Below are 22,651 nucleotides of genomic sequence, written 5' to 3'. Positions count from 1 at the left end.
GGAGGCAGGGAAACTATCACTTACCACCTTGCAATTGATCATTAAAACATCTATCATTCTTGCCTTCCAGAAGTTTATAGTCCAGGCAGGAATGATTTACAAGCACACACATATGCGTGCAATAGCACACAAAATATGCTAGCACACAAAATAGCACACAAAATAGGGTAAGTCACGTCATACTGATGGTAATAGAGTAAGGAATTTCACTGAGGTCTAGAATAAAGGGCTCTCAAAGGATGAAGACAGTAGTTCTTAAAGCGAAGGGGGTGAGCAAGGCAGATAAGAGAAAGAAAGCCGACCTGATGTTGGGAGGAAGTGAAAATATTGAATAGAGAGGTCCAAACCCGAAGCGCCTAGAACATTTGGCTTGTTTATTCACTTTTTGCAACTGTTTTGGATGCAAAAACAGCAGCGACATTAGTGGGGCTTAAGCACAAGGATTTGTCAACTGCCCAGGAAGGTTGCATTTCATGCGAGTTCTATTCGTGTATATTTGAAATTGCAGGATATAAAAAGTCACACCGCAGGCATGCATTTTGAAACCACGTGAATCTCCCCAATTTGTCTCCCTGAGACGAATCACATAATTTTAAAGCCGGCAAATGGAGTGAATCATGCATTCTGTTTGCATCACCACCATGTGGAAGAGACACTTAAGCTGATTAAGCAGAAAAAGGGACAGTCTTTGTTTCATGCCTTAAAAACTGCACAAGAAATCTCTTCAAATGAATCACGGTGAGTCTCAGCTGCTATTTTTACATTTCCTGCTGTTATTATTTAAAGTTGCTTTTAAAATACTGTCTGGTAACAAAGTTAGCCATACATTTATTTTGGTGCTGAAAAACACACTAAATCCAATGACTTTGAAAACAAAATTAGAAATGTTAAAACTAAATACATAAGGCCAAAGGACTGCTGTGACCCCCCCCCCCCCCGCTGCTATTGGTTTGGGAGCATTTCCATGAGGACATGATGTGACATTAAGTATATGTGCTACTAAAGCGAGTGCTTGAGATCACACTAAAATTAACCTGAGTATATGAGTAGGTTTGAAAGTCATCAAGCAAAGAAGACAGTGCTGGTCTCCTGACCACTAGACATTTCCTTAGGACGCCCTCCTGAGTGGGATGGAGGTGTATTTTTACAACACAAGAATACAACCCTGTTTTTAATATTTATTCATATGGGAGTTATTGAACTATGAAAATGTTGAGTGATGCAAGATCTTCAGGAGTATAAAGTGGAGCCAAAAATTCAGAGAGAGAAATCTGCAAGCTGAATCCAGATGTTGGCCAATAAATCCTGGGCAAGGTAGTATTAGCTGGAAGATGAAAATCCCTTTATTTCCCTCGTTGTTAAAAAGAATTCTCTGAGCATTTAATGGCACACGATATGCAATTCTGGGTTTGGGGGTCTCAGTAGTCTCTCGACACCCCTTTCTTTCTACGGAGACAGAAGCCAAAATAGGGAAAAGAGTCACAGACTGCTTTCAGGAGAAAGACAGATGGTGGCATTTGTCCCATCCATGTGTCACCACAGGGGGCGCTGTCCACAGCAGCTCAGTTTGCTGGTTTTAGCCAAAGAGCAGAGATCAGAGTCTGAGGCTGTGGTTGAACAGACGCAGCGTCTCTTCTGCGATAGAATTCTGATGATGTTGTTGGTTCCTCCTATTTGGGGGGAAATAATGTGTAGAAAAAGCTGAAGAGAAATTAACACCTCAGAAATTACCTAGGACTTCCAGCAGTGCCTAGATAGAACAAGCAAGAATTTCTTTAAGGTCCAAAGCTCAGTAAAGAGGTCCTAATATATGGCTTACAGCCTCTTCCGTCCCCAAACACCATCTGCAATGGTCTTTTTATTTGTTTTATCTTTTCACAAACATTTACAGGGTGTTTACTGTGGACCAGGCAGCGTCCTGAGCTCTTAGCACATATGACCTCACTTACTTCTCATGATGAGATAGATACTATTATCATCCTCATTTACAGATGAAGAAACTGAGGCACAGAGACATTAAGTGGCTAGCGTAAGCTGATGCAGCCTGCAACTGGTGGAGTTGTATCTTGAACCCAGGCATGTTGGCTCCATTCAAACAGTGACGAATCACTTAAATGCTACAGAGGATCAATAATGACTGTAAGGATGGATATGCACTTTTTACAGAGAAAAGTGTTGTCCAAAGATAAGGGGACAACATTACTGTTTGGGGCCTTCTATGTAGCTGACTTTTGATAATTTGGTATTAATAAAAAGCAGCGTTGACATGGTTCAGAGTAGAGCAAAGTGCTTTCATGTACATTGTTTGGTTCCTCAATCAATTGGGCATTTCAACGATGAATGAATTGAGGCTCAGAGAAGTTAAATTATTTGCCCATCATCTACCACCTAAAATCTGAAAGAGTCAAAATACGAACTCAAATCTGGCAAACCCCAGAATCCACACTATGGATTCTACTATGTGACATGTTTTGGGGGACTACAAGCATTGGGAAAGTTCTTTTACACAGTTCAGGTTGACATATCCTTTGGCCGCTGCTGATTCTAGCCAAGAGGTGAACCTGTGGCATACACTGATAGGACATAATCAGCAGCCACTAAGCAGAATTGTCCTTAATATGAGAGTGCATGTCCTATCAAGCTGGTCCCAATATTGTTGACAATCTGGGGTGACAACTCTGGTGACAACTAAGGAAAGCTGTCAACTTTCAGAGAAAAACAGACCCAAGTTGGAACCCTCTACCCAGCTGAGTAGCTTTGAGCAAATCATGTGGACTCTCCCAGTCTGTTTGCTCATCTGTAAGCAAGGAATTTAGACACTCAACATCTTTTGTGGGCCAGGCATTGCTCTAGGTAGAAGGAAAACAATAGTGACCACAACAGTGAAACTTACAGGGGAGCAGAGGCTGACCAAAATCAAATACTTCAATGTTTTTAAGACTAAGACAAATATTATACAGAGAGGCACATCATACAGAGAATTAAAATAGAATGTAGTGACAGAGACTGTGAAGGGCTGTCACCGTGACCACCTTACTGAAAACCAAACTCCCCTCACCCCATGCATCCTGATTTCTCTTCACTGCTCTGTATTTTTCTATAGCACACATCACTTTGTGACATACTGTATAATCTACACTTGGGGGTTTATTGTCAGCCCCCCACCCCCACCCCACTCCAACATCAGTCCTGTGAGCGCAAGGATTTTTGTCAATGTGTCCACTGCTGTTTCCCCAACACCTAATACAGTATCTAGCAGGTACTGGATAATCAATAAATATTTGTTAAATGAATGTTGTTAAATTATCATTTGGATATTTGTGGAAAGACTGGGGAGAGGGAGAGAAAGAGAGAGAGGATGAAAGAAAGAGAGAGAGAGAAAGACAGGGATGGAAGGAAGGAATAAATGAATGAATGAAGGAGGGAAGGAGGAGGGAGGGAAGGAGGGATGATAAAGGAGGGATTGAGGATAGGGAAGGAAGGATGAAGGAGGGAAGGAGGGATGCAGGAAGAAAGAAAGGGAAGGAGGGGAGAAGGAAGGGAGGGAGGGAAGGAGGGAGAAAGGGAGAGAGAGAAAAAGAGAGAGAGAAAGCAAGCAAGCAAGCAAGCAAGCAAGCAGAACTCCACTGGTTTTGGTCTCAAAAACCAGAAACCAGCAGCATAATGCAGGAAGCTAATGAAATTTCTCTTTTCTTTTAGATCAAGGACCAGGAAGCTCTTGGTTGTAGGAGACGTTGGGTTTAGCAAGTACACATCACTGCAGAGAAGCTGGTCTTACTTACCATTTTGGTTTGGATCGTAGAGCGAGATACGTCAAAGCTTTCAGTCTCAATCGCTTTCCAGATCCCACTAAACCACTTCTTGTATTCCATTCGCACCTGAGGAATATAGAGGTTTGTGTCATGTCCAGAGCTTGGTTAGAGAGAAAGGACCCAAATAGGAGGCCAAAGATATAGATGCCAAGCCCTATGACTGCCTTTTCATTACTTTTCTGTATAGTCCTCTTGTTAATTCATTCTGAAATTCAACTTTCTCATTGTAGAAAAGGCATTTACTAGACGTTGGGCACTACAAAGTCTCTACAGAGAGGTGGTGGTGATGATGATGCTGAGAACAAGGAGGAGGAGGATGGTGAAGGTGATGATGGTGATGCTGCTGGTGGTGATTATAAGGATGAAGCTATGTTCAATACACTTTGCACCATATGCAATGTCATCTTCCATAAACCAAAGGAGAAAGGCTCTTCCCTTATCAGCAATTGAAGGTAAAGAATCTGCAGCTTGTGGAAGTACATGGACTTGCCCAAGGTCATACAGACAGAATTCAACACCTCATGATTCTTACTCAGGACCCCAAACTAACCATTACATACAAACACCCCCTGTGATTACATGGATTCCTTTCATGTAACCTGCTTAACATGTCTGAAAAAGATATTTAAATACTTAATACTCGACATTATTTTACCAAGACACTTAAGTTGTACTTCATTTTTGGGTGTGAGGAGTACCAAGCATTGAGAAGGCACTAGAAGACGAAAGAGAAATTAGTAAAGTGTTACGATGGTCTTTTTGCCACAAGCATCTTAATTGATGGTAGTTCCACTCAATAGCAAAGGGAGGGTGGGGAAGTCAGGAAAATTGTTTCCAATATTCTATGAGGAGTAAAATTATAATAATGACCCTCACAAGAACTGCACGAGGAGATTCATATTGCATTATCTCATTTAATTCTCAACCCTGTGAGGCACGTATTGCCATATACACAGATGAGAAGATTGAGGCTCAGAGAGGGTAAGAAAGCTGCCCACACAGCAGCCTACTCAGTGTAAAACCTAACACTAGAGCTGAAGTCTCTCTGTTTTTGGCATATTATGCCAAATTTTCCAGTGCCCCTCCCTAAAGTGCACTACACTGTAAGAGGATTATGTGTCCTCTTTCTGGTGAACTCAGGTATGGCCACATGACTAGCTCCAGCCAATGAAAGAGAACTAATTCAGGTACAGTTGGCCAGGATCTCTTTTCCCTTTGCCACAAGAATACCAATATTCCAAATAAGGGCTGCCCCTTCAGCCTGTATCCCAGAGTGAAGACAATGTAGATCAAGACACAGTTATGTAGCATGAGCAAGAAATAAACTTTATTGTTGTCACCCACTGAAATTAGGGGGTGGTGGCTATTTGTTACTGCAGCATAATCTCCCTTATCCTGACTGATAAATTCTCTGCTATGGACTAAGTTGTGTCTCCTCAAAATTCATATGTTAAAGGCTTAACCTTCCAGGATGATTGTATTTGAAGATATGACCTTTATAGGAGTGACTAAGAATAAATGGTAGAGCCCTGATACAATAGGATTAGTGTCCTGTTAAAAAGAAACATAAAAGCCCTCTCTCCTTGTGTCTCCTATGGAAGGACACAGCAAGAAGGTGGACTTCTGGAAAAAAAAATAGCATTCTCACCAGAACCCAACTGCACAGTCACCCTGACCTCAGATTTCCAGCCTCCAGAATTATAAGAGATATTTCTGTTGTCCAAGCCACATGATCTATGATATTTTGTTCTGTCATCTCCAGCTGACAAAAGCACACTCTTAAGATAGAGATTGGAATGTGAAATTTAGTCAGATGCACCCAGAACACACAGCATACCCAAGCAGCCCCTAAACCTTTTCCCCAGAATCAAGGCAACCACAAGATACAAATATAAAAGATCAGAAAAGGGTGAGAATGTGAATAGCCATTCAATAAGATGGTGAGACTCAGCTGGTGATAAATAAAACAATTAGCCTTACCTGGCGATTAAGGAGACAGTGTACCACAAAGAGCAAAACCCCCTGCAGGACATTGATGATGGTGAATGTGTAGGCAATGATTGATCCGATCATCTTCCCGAACTCTTCAACCATAAAATAGCCAAGGCCCCAAGAACAGCCCAGTATAAATAGCTGAGCAATGGCTTTAAATGTCATGACTCTGGGAAGGAACAGGAGTAATAATAACTATCACTGATCATTATATGTTGGGCACTGTGCTAAATGCTTTGCACGCATTACCTGATTTAAACTTCGCATCACCTCATGTGCTTAAGTGACTCATGCAAAGTCATACAACTCGAAGATGAGGCAGAACCCATGCTTTCAATCACTGCTTCTGAGAATAATCCTTTCTCCTATTCTTGGAAATGATTTATCTGAACCTATTGGAAGATGTGTGGAAAGTGCCTTCTAGAAAGTTGTACTGAAAATGTGTACTGATGATGATAGCATGACTTCAGATCATAGCATGCTGTTGGGCTTCTTCAAGAAAATTGTGTTTTGTCAAATAGAAGGGTTGTTGATGGCAACTGTCTGGGACAGCTGACGTGTGTGAGTGTGTGTGTGTGCATGCACATGGTGTGTGAGCCTACACTCATCCACACATGTGTAGAAGGATGAGGAAACACTAAGAAGGGGGACACTCTGACCCTCTAGGGCAGAAAACACCAAGGCTAGGAGATGTCGGTTTGTATGATACGTAGAGGAGATCAAAGCCAGGGTCTGAAGTTGGAAAGATGCCCCTTAAGTTTTGTTCATCTGACTCACCAACGCACCTGACTCTTGCCCACTTTTGGGTAACATGAGTACCTGCTCCTCATATCAATGGGGGTTAGTAGTCATGCCCACCTCATAGATTAGAGTTATAGGCATTCAGTGAAACAATATTGGTAAATTCCCATCATCTATCAAGTTCCTAGTTAATATTAGTTGTTCTTATTATTTCCAATTACTTAGATCAGTGCCAGTAAGAACTGAGTGTCTACACCCAAGGATAATGGAGCCCCCAGAAGTGGGTGGACTCACGAGGTTGGGGAGAGATAATATTGATACTCTTGGCATGAATTTCATATGAACAGTATGCTACACACAGGAGCACCCAATGAATATTTGTTGAGGAAAGAGATCAAGGAGTACATTAAGCTACCTGAAAATTATAGTTTTTACTTCTAGAAATTGTACCCCCCTTACCCTTTACCAAGTACCAGGATATTTTATATTAGCTTTTTATATGGGTTATTCATTCCCAGTCAGAAAGAAAAGTAGTCCTGTAGGAAAAAAAATCTGTGGATACCACGGATTCTAGGGCCTTCTTACCTGGTATCCTGAATGGTAGAAACTTCTTTGTTGAGGGAGGAAAGTTTACTTCTCAAAATCCACAGGATTTGAAAGTAGAGCACCAAGTTTATCTGTGGACACAGAACTAAAAGTTGACTTGGAATTTTCTCTGGAGTCCAGGTCATGCAACCTAGTTTGAGTTAGACCTAAGAATCTTTCCCCAAAAGATACAGGCCTCGTTGGATGCTATGCTATGGTCTGGTCTTTTATACAGCACATTGTGTATATATGAACTTGTGGCACTTGGTGCTTGATTAGGGTGACTATATAGTTTATCATTCAAACCAAGACACCTAGAAAGTGAAAGAGTACTCTTTTTTTAAAAATTTTTTTTCAACGTTTTTATTTATTTTTGGGACAGAGAGAGACAGAGCATGAACGGGGGAGGGGCAGAGAGAGAGGGAGACACAGAATCGGAAACAGGCTCCAGGCTCCGAGCCATCAGCCCAGAGCCTGACGCGGGGCTCAAACTCACAGACCGCGAGATCGTGACCTGGCTGAAGTCAGACGCTTAACCGACTGCGCCACCCAGGCGCCCCAAAAGAGTACTCTTGATAGCTATAGCAGGACAATGATGTGATCAGGAAGTTGCTGACAAACAGGAAAACATATCACTCTATGAAGAGTAGATATTTGCTGAATATTTGTTAAAAATTTTTAAAAATGTTTACTTATTTTTTTAAAGAGAGGGAAAGAGAGTGTGAGTGGGGGAAGGCCATAGAGAGAGGGAGAAACAGAATCTGAATCAGGTTCCAGGCTCTGAGCTGTCAGCACAGAGCCCGATGCGGGGCTCAAACTCACAAACTACGAGATCATGACCTGAGCAAAGTTGGATGTTTAACCGACTGAACCACACAGATGCCCCACTAAATAGTTTTTGAATGAACAAATGTGGGATTTTTAGAAGAATCTCCAGCAGAGGGTTATATTACATCAGAGTAACAAGTGAACCAGGAGGGAGCCTTGGAAAGAGATATGAAGACTGTGTTTTCAGGAAGAGGGGTAAATCACATTAGACTATATTTTCCTTATCTTCACCTCACTTCTGCTTTAACAGAAAGAAACACACTATGCTTGGCAAACCCAGGGCAGGCACATCAATAACTATCACTAGTCACCCACCAAGATAATGACTGCCACTGGTCCCATAAAACTCCAGATGAACGCTTTGTCATGCTTGAGCCAGCAGCTGTTGAGAGAAAGGTGTGAATTAGCTATTTCTCAGAAGGCAAAGGTCTTGAATTCAGACTCCTATAGCAAGATCCAACCAGTGCCAGGAATCATTTAATTCAGAGCCTGGACTTTAGGTGGAATCAGACATGGGTCCTCACCTGACATAAGCTGTGTGCTCTAAGCCTCAGTTTCCCCAAGTGTAGAGTGGGGGCAAACAGAAGTATTAAAAGATTAAATAATTACTGTGGTTATATGCAAAGTCTTGAAGTCAGGTAGGGTCACTCCTATGACTTTGTTCTCCTTCAATATTGTGTTAGCTATTTAGGGTCTTTTTCTTCTCTGTACGAACATTAGAATAATTTTATCAATATCTACAAAATAATTTTCTGAGAATGTGGTTGAGAATGCATTCAATCTACAGATCAAGTTGGAAAGAACTGACAGACTGACTTCTTGACAATATTGAGTTTTCCTATCCATGAACATGGACTATCTCTCCATTTATTTGAAACTTCTTTTATTTCTTTCATCAGGATTTTGCAGTTTTCCTAATATAGATCTTGTAGGAAAGATTAAAATGAGATAATGTGTATACAAATTTGAGTACAGTTCCTGGCAAAGAGGTAAGGCTCAATAAACAGTACCCTAATAATGATTGCTATAAGAGAGTAAAAATAGTAACAGCTACAGCAAGAAAAACTACCAACACAAATTAAATATGTTCCATATACCAAATACTCAGCTGCCCAAATACCTTTTATTATGTCATGGCTTATGTTGGCAAAGTTAGCATAATTTATTCTAAACAGAGACCTCACAGCATAAAACTGGTCAATTTAACAAGCAATTGCCAACACTGAGTGGGCAGAAAAGCTCCCAGACTTAAGTTCTATTCTAAGGGTTGTAAACAATAGCCCACAGGGCAAATCCAGTTCACCCCATGTTTTTATAGATAAAGTTTTATTGAAACACAGCCACACTCATCCATTAACATATGGTCTATGACTTGGCTTCTCTCTCACTACAAGGACAACACTGGGTAATTGCCACAAAGACCATACGGCCCATAGAGACAAAAACAGGCACAATTTGGCCTTTTATAAAGTTTACCAACCCCTGATCTACCCTGCCACTGTATCTCCAGAATCATTCTGGCAGGATGTATGGTTCAAGCTGGAGATGGGGCTTCTTTTTTTCAAGAGGGACACCTTTGTACATGATACCTTAGTACATGTATACCTACTTCCTAACCTAAGCCCCATTGCCAATATACCAGCTTCTTCAACTAACTTTATGGAGCTTTCTAAACTTCTTTAGTCAGGCTAAAAATGCTGCCTTGGGAATTCTGAACTTACTCTCTTTTTAGCTGTGACCTTGAGAAAGTTTCTTAGATGGACTAAGTACCAGGTGTCCTGTGTATGAAGTAACGAACAGTGCTGATTCCACAGGGTCATGGGGAGAATAAGAAAATACTGTGTTATCTCTGATACAGAACAGGACCTCTAGATTTATTTCTATTGTTGTTACTCTTTACATTTGGGGGATTAACCTCAACGTATTCAACCTACTCTTTCAGAATCATACAGAACATAGAGGCCACAGGTGGGCTTTTATGTTCCTGAGTTTCCCAAATGTGCTTTTTTTTCTCCCTAATTTCCTAAACTGAATTCAAAATTTTATGTGTAAGTACATTTGTCTGAAAGGTACATTTCCCTATTTGGGGAAATAGGCTCTAGGTTTTACCAAAAAGTTCTTAAGAGGATCCAACCCCAAAGATGCTGAGAACCATTCCTCTAGGAATTTTGAAGAGAAAATAGAATTCTGGCTCAAAAAAAAAAAAAAAAAGGACTGGTTTGATGTATAACTCACAACAGCAAATGTGCTGAAATGTTTTTTGATTTCAGATCTCGCATCAGCCATGGACACAACTTCTACCCTAAAGGCACACATCATTCTTACCGATCATATGTTCCATAATTTTGGGGTCCTACTATTGCAGACACAGCCACAATCAGAGCTGGAACCCCATAGCCAAAAGGGCACATGAACCTCTTCTTGAATTTGCCTGCACTGGTGTAATTGGCCACCTTGAGGTTTCTGACGGTTAGGAAAAGCTGTAGCCCTTCAAGGAGCATCCAGGTGAAGGAGGCCAGGTAGAGGTAGTGCAGCACACCAGCGATGATGGAACACAGCACCTGCAGGGGAGACAAGAGTTAGGAGTGTTGTCTCCACCTGATCCAATCCTCAGCAGTTGACATTTCCTGGATGTTGACCTGCATTTTCTTTTTATTTAATGTTTATTTGCTTTCAAGAGAGAGAAAGACAGACAGAGCATGAGTGGGAGAGGGGCAGAGAGAGGGAGACACAGAACCTGAAACAGGCTTCAGGCTCTGAGCTGTCAGCACAGAGCCCGACATGGGCTCAAACCCATGAACTGCGAGATTGTGACCTGAGCCAAAGTCGGAGGCTTAACCGACTGAGCCACCCAGATGCCCCCTGCATTTTCAATCCTAACACCTATGACATTTTGCCTACGGGCAACACATTGTGGGGAGCTCTCACTGGCCCATGCTTACCCCATGGATGGGGCAGGCCAGAAGTGCTGAGGAATAAATACCACACAAACAGTCCTCAGATCCATGATGGATCAGAGTTGGTAGATGAATATTCCATGGCCCTTATCCTTTGGGTAGGTGAGATGCTTAATTTTTTTGTGTTAACTCAACTGAGCTAAGGAAAATGCCAAGATAACTGGTAAAACATTATTTCTGGGTGTGTCTGTGAGGGTGTTTCAGGTATATATTACCATTTGAATCAGTAAACTGAACAAAGAAGATCACCCTAACCAATGAGGGTGGGCATCATCCAATCAATGGAGAGCCTAAATTAAATTTTTATGGAGGAAGAGAGAATTTGCTCTATCTGAATTGGGACATCTCTCTTCTCAAGCCCTCAGACGTTGGTAGTTATGGTTCCAATAAAAAAAAGACTATTTTACGAAACAGATTTTTTTTTTTTTTACAAAAACAGAAGGTAGGCCTGACTCAGCCTCAGCACTGTCATTTGCCAATCTCTGCCCATTTTCTAATGAGGAAACTAAAGCCCAAAGAGATTAAAATCTCACCCAAGATCATACAACTAAAAAATAAAAAGGGATTTGAAACGCAAACCATCTTTAAAGACAATACTTAATTTTTTAAAAATTTTCCTATTGCTTATTTATTTTTGAGACAGAGAGGCAGAGTGAGAGCAGGAAGGGGCAGGGAGAGAAAACACAGAATCTGAAGCAGGTTCCAGGCTCTGACATGTCAGCACAGAGCCCAATGCGGGGCTTGAACTCATGAACTGTGAGATCGTGACCTGAGCTGGAGTCGGATGCTTTAACTGACTGAGCCACCCAGGCACCCCAAGACTATACTTACTCTTTTTAAAAAAATTTACATCCAAGTTAGTTAGCATATAGTGCAACAATGATTTCAAGGGTAGATTCCTTGAATCTGTGCTTCTTACCCATTTAGCCCATCCCCCCTCCCACAACCCCTCCAGTAACCCTCTGTTTGTTCTCCATATTTAAGAGTCTCTTCTGTTTTGTCCCCCTCCCTATTTTTATATTATTTTTGTTTCCCTTCCCTTATGTTGTTTTGTCTCTTAAAGTCCTCATATGAGTGAAGTCATATATTTGTCTTTCTCTGACTGATTTTGCTTAGCATAACACCCTCCAGTTCCATCCACATAGTTGCAAATGGCAAGATTTTATTCTTTTTGATTGCCAAGTAATACTCCATTGTGTGTATATACCACATCTACTTTATCCCTTCATCCATCGAGGGACATTTGGCCTCTTTCCATTCTTTGGCTATTGTTGATAGTGCTGCTACAAACATTCGGGTGCATGTGCCCCTTTGAAACAGCACACCTGTATCCCTTGGATAAATACCTAGTAGTGCAATTTCTGGGCCATAGTGTAGTTATAGTTTTAATTTTTTGAGGAATCTCCATACTGTTTTCCAGAGTGGCTGCACCAGTTTGCATTCCCACCATCAGTGCCAAAGAACTCCTCTCTCTCCGCATCCTCGCCAAAATCTGTTGTTGCCTGAGTTGTTCATTTTAGCCATTCTGACAGGTGTAAGGTGGTATCTCATTGTGGTTTTGATTTGTATTTCTCTGATGATGAGTGAGTTGAGCATTTTTTCATGTGTCGGTTGGCCATCTGGATGTCTTCTTTTTTTTTTAATTTTTTTTTCAACGTTTATTTATTTTTGGGACAGAGAGAGACAGAGCATGAACGGGGGAGGGGCAGAGAGAGAGGGAGACACAGAATCGGAAACAGGCTCCAGGCTCTGAGCCATCAGCCCAGAGCCCGACGCGGGGCTCGAACTCACGGACCGCGAGATCGTGACCTGGCTGAAGTCGGACGCTTAACCGACTGCGCCACCCAGGCGCCCCTTGTCCTTTCTTTTATTGATGTGATGAATCACGTTAATTATTTTGCAGATATTGAACCAGCCCTGCATCACAGGTATAAATCCCACTTGGCCGTGGTGAATAGTTTTTTTTAATGTGTTGTTGGATCCAGTTGGCTAATATCTTGTTGAGGAATTTTGCATCCATGTTCATCAGGGAAATTGGTCTATGGTTCTCCTTTTTAGTGGGGTCTCTGTCTGGTTTTGGAATCAAGGTAATGCTGGCCTCATAGAAAGAGTTTGGAAGTTCTCCTTCCATTTCTATTTTTTGGAACAGCTTCAAGAGAATAGGTGTTAACTCTTCCTTAAATGTTTGGTAGAATTCCCCTGGAAAGCCATCTGGCCCTGGAATCTTGTTTTTTTGCCAGATTTTTTATTACTAAATCGATTTCCTTACTGGTTATGGGTCTGTTCAAATTTTCTATTTCTTCCTGTTTCAGTTTTGGTAGTGTATATGTTTCTAGGAATTTTTCCATTTCTTTCAGAATGCCCATTGTATTGGCATATAATTGCACATAATATTCTCTTATTATAGTTTTTATTTCTGTTGTGTTGGTTATGATCTCTCCTCTTTCATTCTTGATTTTATTTATTTGGGTCCTTTCCTTTTTCTTTTTTTTTTTGTTCCAACTGGCCAGTGGCTTATCAATTTTCTTAATTCTTTCAAAGAACCAGCTTCTGGTTTCATTGACCTGTTCTACTTTTTTTTGGTTTTGATAGCATTAATTTCTGCTCTCATCTTTATTATTTCTTGTCTTCTGCTGGTTTTGGGTTTTATTTGCTGTTCTTTTTCCAGCTCCTTAAGGTGTAAGGTGCATCTGAGACCTTTTTTCCTTCTTTAGGAAGGCCTGGATTGCTATGTACTTCCCTCTTATGACTGTCTTTGCTGCGTCTCAGAGGTTTGGCTGTGGTGTTACCATTTTCATTGGCTTCCATATACTTTTTAATTTCCTCTTCAACTACTTGGTTAGCCATTCATTCCTTAGTAGGATGTTCTTTAGTCTTCAAGTATTTGTTACCTTTCCAAATTTTTTCCTGTGGCTGATTTCAAGTTTCATAGCATTGTGGTCTGAAAATATGCATGGTATGATCTCGATCTTTTTGCACTTGCTGAGGGCTGATTTGTGTCCCAGTATGTGGTCTATTCTGGAGAACATTCCATGTGCACTGGAGAAAAATGTATACTCTGCTTCTTTAGGATGAAATGTTCTGAATATATCTGTTAAGTCCATCTGGTCCAGTGTGTCATTCAAAGCCATTGTTTCCTTGTTGATTTTTTAAACATTTGTTTGTTTGTTTATTTATTTATTTATTTTGAGACAGAGAGAGACAGCATGAATGGGGGAGGGGCAGAGAGAGAGGGAGACACAGAATGGGAAGCAGGCTCCAGGCTCTGAGCCATCAGCCCAGAGCCTGATGCGGGGCTCAAACTCACGAACCGCGAGATCATGACCTGAGCTGAAGTTGGACGCTTAACCAACTGAGCCACCCAGGCTCCCCATCCTTGTTGATTTTTTGATTAGATGATGTGTCCATTGCTGTGAGTGGGGTGTTGAAGTCTCCTACTATTATGGTATTATTGTCAATGAGTTACTTTATGTTTGTGATTGATTTATATATTCGGGTGTTCCACATTTGGTGCATAAATATTTATAATTGTTATGTCTTCTTGGTGGATAGACCCCTTAATTGTGACATAAGGACCTTCTTCATCTCTTGATACAGTCTTTATTTTAAAGTCTAGATTGTCTGATATAAGTATGGCTACTCGGGCTTTCTTTTGTTGACCATTAGCATGATAGATGGTTCTCCATCCCCTTACTTTCAATCTGAAGGTGTCTTTATGTCTAAAGTGGGTCTCTTGTAAACAGCATATAGATGGATCTTGTTTTCTTATCCATTATGTTACTCTAAGTCTTTTGATTGAAGCATTTAGTCCGTTGACATTTAGAGTGAGTACTGAAAGGTATCAGTTTATTGTCATTACGATGCTTGTAGAGTTGGAGTTTCTGGTGGTGTTCTCTGGTCCTTTCTAATATTTGTTGCTTTTGGTATGTATGTATGTATGTATGTATGTATGTATGTATGTATGTATTTTCATCTTTTCTCCCCTCAGAGAGTCCCCCTTCAAATTTCTTGCAGGGCTGGTTTAGTGCTCACAAACTCCTTTAATTTTTGTCCATCTGGGAAACTTTTTGTCTCTCCTTCTATTTTGAGTGATAGCCTTGCTGGATAAAGAATTCTTGGCTACATATTTTTCTGAGTCAGCACATTGAACATATCTTCCCACTCCTTTCTGGCCTGCCAAGTTTCTGTGGATAGGTCTGCTACAAACCTGATCTGTCTTCCCTTGTAGGTTAAGGATTTTTTTTTTCCCTTGCTGCTTTCATGATTTTCTCCTTGTCTATTTTGTGAATTTGACTATGATATACCTTATTGATGGTCGGTTTTTGTTGAATCTAATGGAAGCTCTCTGTGCTTCCTGGATTTTGATGTGTCTTTCCCCAGGTTAGGAAAGTTTTCTGCTATGATTTGCTCACATAACCCTTCTACCCCTATTTCTCTCTCTTCCATTTCTGGGACCCCTATGATTTTGATGTTGTTCCTTTTAAATGAGTCACTGATTTCTCTGATTCTTAAATCGTGCTCTTTTGCCCCAGTCTCCCTCTTTTTTCTGCTTTATCATTCTCTATAAGTTTGTCCTCTATAACGCTGATTCTCTGTTCTGCCTCATCCATCCTTGCCGCCGCAGCATCTGTACAAGATTACAGCTCAGTTATAGCACTTTTTATTTCATCCTAACTTTTACTTCTTTTATCTCTGCAGAAAGGGACTCTAATCTATTTTTGACTCCAGCTAGTATTCTTATTATCGTGATTCTAAATTCTGGTTCAGGCATCTTGCTTGTATCTGTGTTGGTTAAGTCCCTGGCTGTCATTTCTTCCTGCTCTTTCTTTTGGGGTCAATTCCTTTGTTTCATCATTTTGAAGGGAGAAAAGGAATTAATGAGGTAGAAAAAATTAAAATGAAAAAGTAAGAAAATATTAAAATTAAAAAATTAAAAGCAAACACACACACACACAATCGAATAAATGATGCTAGATGCTAGGTGTATTTGGTCTGGGTGTTGAAAGTGGCTTGATATATTAGTGAAAAAAGGAGGGGGAAAAAGGAAATCATTTGAAAATTTGAAAAAATGAATACAGTGAAGTAGACTAAAATGAAATGATGGAAGTAAAATAGAATTTGAAAAAATTACACAAAAGTAAAAAATATAGTAGAAAAAAATTAAAGAAAAATATTTTTAATAAAAATGGAAAATAAAAATGAACTTTTTCTTTCTGTATTCAAGAAAAAGAAACAAAAAGGAGAAAAGAAAGGAAGAAAATTGAATAGTTGTACTGACTAACAGACTGAAATATGACTGAAATTACTTCATTTCCCCTAAAAGTCAAACTATGAAGCACTTTATATAGTCTATCAGCTAAGCAGGAGGTGAGACTTGTGTTCTTGAAGAGTGAGGTTGGCCAAGTTGGGCGGGGCTTAGTGTAATGGCTCTGTTCTCCACTAGTTGGCACTGCTTAGCTTACTGGGGTGGATTGTTGTGGGGCTTGTAGGTGTGTATGTGCATGCGCAGGAGCGGTGAAAATGGCGTCACCCAGCTACCCAGTCTCTAGTATCGGAACTCTGTTATCCCCAGTCAGCAATCGCACACCCATCCTTTGTCTAGGCTTCTGTCCACTCCCCACTTTTACATTGTCCATGACCAAGCCCCAGGCAGCACCTCCCTCCCAAGTTTTGTCTCAGATGCAGCTGTCTTCCATGGCCTCCCACTTCTGAGGGACTGCGGCTTTGACCCCCTCCACCCCTCACCAAGCAATGGCCGGGTGCTGGCCACATCCAGGAACGCTTGTGGGACCATGCTGCTGCTGATTCCCAGAGACTGCGGCCAGGTGCCAGCCCACCCCAGAGAAAGTTTACAAGACAGTGTAGCAGCAGCGCCTCAGGGATTATGGAAAATCACAACACACATCTGGCACCAGCCTTCACCCTTAATGACCTTGTTCTAGCACCAGTGAATGTGGCCGTTCTCCGGGGTCTGCTGGGCCCAGGTGGCCTCACAGCCTCTATCAAATGTCCTTCCAGCAGTGAAGCCACTTCTCCCTGTGTGGCCTGAGAGCCTCCTGGGCCCCACTCTTCTCCTGGGGATTCGCCCTTCCCACCAGAGCACCGCCGGGTATTGAGCTGCAGAGTTTCAGACTCTGCGCTCCCCCTGTTTACAATCTTAATGGAATTTAAATCCTCTCCTTTATTCTTTCTCTCTTTTTAGTTCAGTCCCTGAGGCTGTTCCCAACTTTCCACCTTCTCTCCAGCTGCTTTTGGGGAGGGGCGTTTTCCCCATATTCTCCCCCCATCTCCATCCTCTCTCCACACGCAAAAGTGATTGCCTGTCCTCTGTGGCTTCTCTCTCCCCTGGTTCACCTCTCCGTGCTGCATCCTGCTGAATTCTGTGGTTCATATTGTGCAGATTGTTGTATTAATCTTCAGATCAGTGTTCTAGGTGTGCAGGATGGTTTAGTGTTGGTCTGGCTGTATTTCGTGGACGCGAGACACACAAAAAGCTCCCATGCTGTTCTGCCATCTTGGCTCCTCCACCAAGGCTATACTTACTCTTAACTGTAATAATATACTGCCTCCCCAGGAAGGGGGGAAATAGTGCTTCCATAACCGTCTAGCTGTGAGATCATAGTCTTTTAGGGTTAAAAGGAGCTTTGGAAAACATTTAGCTCCAATTCTTCCTGAATATGATGATGAATGTAATCATGATGAAGACAAAAGCTAACAGTGGCAAAGCCAATGTCCACCCAAAATTCAAGACTCACTCCACTCCTGATTCCAGACTATAGACATGTCACTGGGATGGGACTTCCCAGCCAGAGACTACATTTCCCAACACCCTTTGTAGTTGGGTGTGACCACATCACTGATTTCTAGCCAATAGGATGTGAAGGGAAGTGATGTGCACCATTTTCCAAGATGGCCCATATAAACTTCCCTCACGGGACTCTGCCTTGTTCTTTTCTCTTTCCATTTGGCTAAAATGGAAGGGACTCTTGGATGACCTTGAAAGTTGTGTATGGTAGATAAAGAAGGCTCCATCAGCCTGAGGTTGGAGGATAGACACCCTTCAAACCAGTTTTCTCACCCTCTGTGGATACATAAGTGGGAAATTAACCACTCTTGTGCTAAGCCACAAACATTTTGGAGTTTCTTTGTTACAGCAGCTACTGTTACCTTGGTTAATGCTATCAGTCTGGCTCTCTATCAGCTTGCTAAATGGCTTATCAGAAAGTACCAGTCTTATTCAGAGTTACAGATGAGGAGAATTGAAATGGAAAGTTGTTTTTTCCCCCAATACTATCACTGCTGACTCTTGTCTCTCTCCCCATCCTTCCTCAAGACAAAATGGCTAGATTTGACTATGACAACAGACAAAATAGCACCTACCTCAGGCTTAGTTTGGTCAATCCCTGTTAGGAAGAGCAGATGGGCCAGGAAGAGACAAATGGAAAGCTGCAGGTGGAGGAAGGTGCTGGTGTTCTGGATGGGTCGGCACAGGAGGAAGGTGAGGGCTGCCAGGAGGAGGCACAGTAGAGAGAGGCTCAGCCCCACATAGGTGATCATAGTCAGCACAGGATCCACCTATGAGCCAAAGTGAAGAATCTGTTATAGTTTCCAGCTCTCGTGCTTACGTGCCTGATGGAGAGTTATATGGGTGTCCCAGTTCAGTCTCTCCAACAACTGACTTAATCTAAGAGTTGATATTCCCATCTTCAAAATGGGTGCATTTACCACACAAGGTTATTGAAAACCCAAAACGACTAGCCTTGTGCTGTTCAACAGAAATATGTGAGCCACATGTGGAATTTAAAATTTTTTAGTAGCCATATATTTTAAAATGTGAAAAGAGGGCACCTGGGTGGCTCAGTCAGTTGAAGGTTGACTTCAGCTCAGGTCATGATCTCAGTTTGTGTAGTTTGAGACCTGCATTGGGTTCTGTGTTGACAGATCAGAGCCTAGAGACTGCTTTGGATTCTGTGTCTCCTCTCTCTGCCCCTCTACCCCCCTCAAAAAATGAATAAACATTAAAAAAGTGTTTAATGTGCAAAGAATTTTGCTCAAATTAATTTAATAGTGTGTGTTCAAAATATTATCAGTCCAATGTACTATATATAATATGATCAGTATATCAAAAGTGTAATCAGTTTAAATTACAATCAATGTAAATAAATTATTAATGAGATCTCTGGTACTTTTTTTCCACATTAAGTCTTCAAAATCCAGTGTGTATTTCATGCAGAGAGAGAGGGAGACACAGAATCAAAACAGGCTCCAGGCTCCGAGCTGTCAGCACAAAGCCTGATGCGGGGCTCAAACCCATGAACCATGAGATCATGACCTGAAGGGAAGTCAGACGCTTAACTGGGGCACCCAGACACCCCCAGATCCTATTATTTTTGATGATAGAAGTGAAATGAAGTCCTGCCAATGAAGTTGTGTTTAATGGAAAAACATTTCACACTGCTTAATTTAAATAAATTAAAATTAAATAAAATTTAAAATTTAGGGAGGGGCACCTGGGTGGCTCAGTCAGTTGAATATCCGACTCTTGATTTTGGCTCAGGTCATGACCCCAGGGTCATGGGATCAAGCCCTGACCCATGCTCAGCACAGAGCCTGCTTAAGATTCTCTCTCTCTCTCTGTCTCTGTCTCTCTCTCTCTGCCCCTCTCCCTTGCTCACACACTCTCTAAAATAATTTTTTTTAATTAAAAATTTGGGGGGCACCTGGGTGGTTCAGTCGGTTAAGCTCACTTCAGCTCAGGTCATGATCTCACAGTTTGTGGGTTCAAGCCCCATGTCAGGCTCTGTGCTGACAGCTCAGAGACTGGAGCCTACTTCAGATTCTGGGTCTCCCTCTCTCTCTCTCTGCCCCTCCCCTGCTCACACTGTTTCTTATTCTCAAAAATAAACATTAAAAAAAAATTTGGTTCTTCAGTGACATTAGCCACGTTTCAAGTGCCCAATAGTCACATGTGGCTGCTGATCCTATTGGACAACAGGGCTCTCCAAAGCCATCTCTGTGAAGGTTGGGATTTATCTGTTTTGTTCTTTGCTGTATCCTCAATGCCCAGAACAGCATCTAGTATATAGTAAGCAGTCATACACGAATTTTTTCAGCGAATAAAATGAGGTCATGCATTTAAATGTGCAATATAATGCATGACCTCATTTTATCATGCAGTCATACAGTAACTGTTCAATAAATGAGAGCTAAAAAATGTTTTGTCATACAGTAACTATTCAATAAATGAGAGCTAAAAAGAAATAGGGGAAGAAATTAGGCAAATTTCTTTAAACGTGGCTTATCGTAGCTGTAGTTGGGACCTGGGAAGTTGAAGGAGCTATGCTTTTTCGTTAGTGATAGTCAGTGGCTTTCCTTCCCATCTCACCAGCTGTAACCACTGCTTGCAGAATAATGGATGTTTGATTCCAGATCACCTTAGATTCCACCCAACTGTCCAATGTTTGACAGGGGCTGACAACCCAACTGTCCAATGTTTGAAGGATTTATCTGATAGCTTGAGCTTACTCTGCTCATGCCCATGGAAATGCCAAAATTAACACCCCCTGGGTGCAGCTTTCAACCAATGCCTGAGAGGAGGTGGTGTATAAATACCCCTGCTCTCCCGCTGTTCAGTTAGGATGACTCAGGTGTGTCTCCTACACTGATTCCCAGAATACTCCAGAAGGAATTAAGTTCCAGATGCCCATGGTGGTGACTGGCTTGATAATGCTGTCCACATTAGCTTGATTTTTTTTCTTTTCTCATTTCACTTCCCCCGTCCCTTTACTGGTGCTTCCTGGAATTACCTCTCAAGGGAGCCACTGCCACTTGATTCCTTATCTTAGAGTCTCTAAGACATGGAGAGGACGACCTCACCCTTTGTAGGACACAGACTCCAGGAGGGGGCCACGAATCTTGGTACCTTGGGAACAAGAGCCATGAGAACAGCAAAGCTGGAAAGGTGGAAGCATTTGCATCGGGTGTGTGAATCGTTGCTGCCCACATGAGAGCAGCCCTCCATTGACCAGGCGCCCCCCTCCTCTGATGCATCCCAGGAGACACAGAAATATTTTGCTCTTGCACCACCAGGCTGGAAAGAGAATAGCATGAGAGTAGAGCTCTTTCTGGTTTGATTATCTCAATTTTATAGGTTAGTCATGGATGCATTGCTTTGGAAACTGGAATCAGAGAAAATCCTATTGTGGAGAACACTCGTGGGGAAGACTTTCATATGACCACATTTACTCTGGGGTTTATTCTTCATTTATTCTGCCATTCTCTGGTCATCTCAGAGCCCCAGGGACTGACCCTTATGAACTGCTTTACCCACGTTCTTTGTCATTGGGACAACCAGTGAGAGGTACCAGTGAGAAGTCCTTAGATGAAAGGAGGAGGAGGTCAGGTGTTTTGCTAGATGCTTCTTCTGTTCCAGGATGCCTCCATCTCCAGCAGGGCAACCCTTCAGCTTTCCTTGGGCTCAATAATGCTCACCCTTCCATTGCCTTTTTAGGCTTAAATATGATAATAACTTCTCTTGGTGGCAATCTCTGGGTTCCTTAACATTTCTTGTTGGTTCTCTTAACTCTGAATAACCAGAGTTGGATTCAGTTTCTTGCCAGAACCCTAATAACATACCTGTTTGAGGTAATGCACAGAGATCCAGCCCTGGAGTTTGCTCACCTGTATATTTTGGAAGGTCAGGAACACAGGTTCAGAGAGATATACTTTTTCCTTCATACCAATGGTGCCACTTGTGACACGAGAGTTCAGTTTCACTTCCTGTGTCCCTCTTCCATCATTAAAAAAAGATCCATTCAGAATATCCCCAAGAGATTGATAAGTGATAAGTGCAACTGCACTTCTATCTGAGAAAACAGAAGAGAAATCGCTTTAGAAAGCATCCATACTATGGGAAATTGGTACACTAGTATCTTGCGTGAGAGTCATAAGGCAAACGTTACATACAGTCAAAATTGCCCTTGGAAAGCTCTTATGTTGCCCCATCAATACATTATGTGTGGTTTCGGGTATAGCACTTTGTATATGTAGTACATATTAATACACATGCATACATAATTAATACATATTATAATGCACCACACACAAGAGATATACATGCAACATATCCAGTGATGTATTGTAAAAATATACATGCGCACTTAGATATCAAAATCAGAGCCATGAGGCCAGATGTTTGTCCTCAGAAAGGCAGGTGGCACTCAGGTAGGATGAGGAAAATACACCTTCCCATTATCCATCTCAAGCTCACTCTGGGATATCCAATTTAGAAAAGTATGGGAAGATATGCAGGATGATGCATTCTATTTAATTCATTCTCTCATTCTTCCCTCTTTCTGTTTCTCTTTCTCTCCCTCCCATCCTCTTCCCCTCCTTTTTTTCATGCAAAAAGAATTTAATTCACAGAAGGTAAATGCACATATGATGCTCTGTAGCATGATGTAGTATTTATTTTTTTAAGGTTTATTTATTTATGTTGAGAAAGAGTGCATGTGAGCATGAGTCGGGGAGGGGCAGAGAGGAGACAGAGAATGCCAAGCAGGCTCCATGCTGCCATCACAGAGCCTGATGCAGAGCTTGATCCCATGAACCATGAGATCTTGACCTGAGCTGAAATCAAGAGTTGGACGCTTAACTAACTGAGCCACCCAGGTACCCCACATGATGTAACATTTCTTAAACTGCAATTATTCATCAGCCACCATCCCAGTTGTAGTC

The 22,651-nt window shown here is 41.6% G+C and overlaps 1 protein-coding gene across 1 annotated transcript in view; it reads right to left on the bottom strand.

Annotated features, from left to right (window-relative positions):
* Window positions 1-22,651, bottom strand: part of LOC122486805 (adhesion G protein-coupled receptor E4-like) — an 89,128-nt gene that overhangs the window by 49,175 nt on the left and 17,302 nt on the right. The window contains 8 exon segments of the mRNA XM_043586399.1: window positions 3,783-3,878; window positions 5,793-5,973; window positions 7,131-7,222; window positions 8,274-8,340; window positions 10,284-10,519; window positions 18,296-18,490; window positions 20,838-21,005; window positions 21,596-21,780. Coding sequence (XP_043442334.1) covers window positions 3,783-3,878; window positions 5,793-5,973; window positions 7,131-7,222; window positions 8,274-8,340; window positions 10,284-10,519; window positions 18,296-18,490; window positions 20,838-21,005; window positions 21,596-21,780 — 1,220 coding nt within the window.

Source organism: Prionailurus bengalensis, chromosome A2 (genome assembly GCF_016509475.1).
Source record: "Prionailurus bengalensis isolate Pbe53 chromosome A2, Fcat_Pben_1.1_paternal_pri, whole genome shotgun sequence".
Taxonomy (NCBI): domain Eukaryota; kingdom Metazoa; phylum Chordata; class Mammalia; order Carnivora; family Felidae; genus Prionailurus; species Prionailurus bengalensis.
This window is presented reverse-complemented; position numbering and strand designations above follow the sequence as displayed.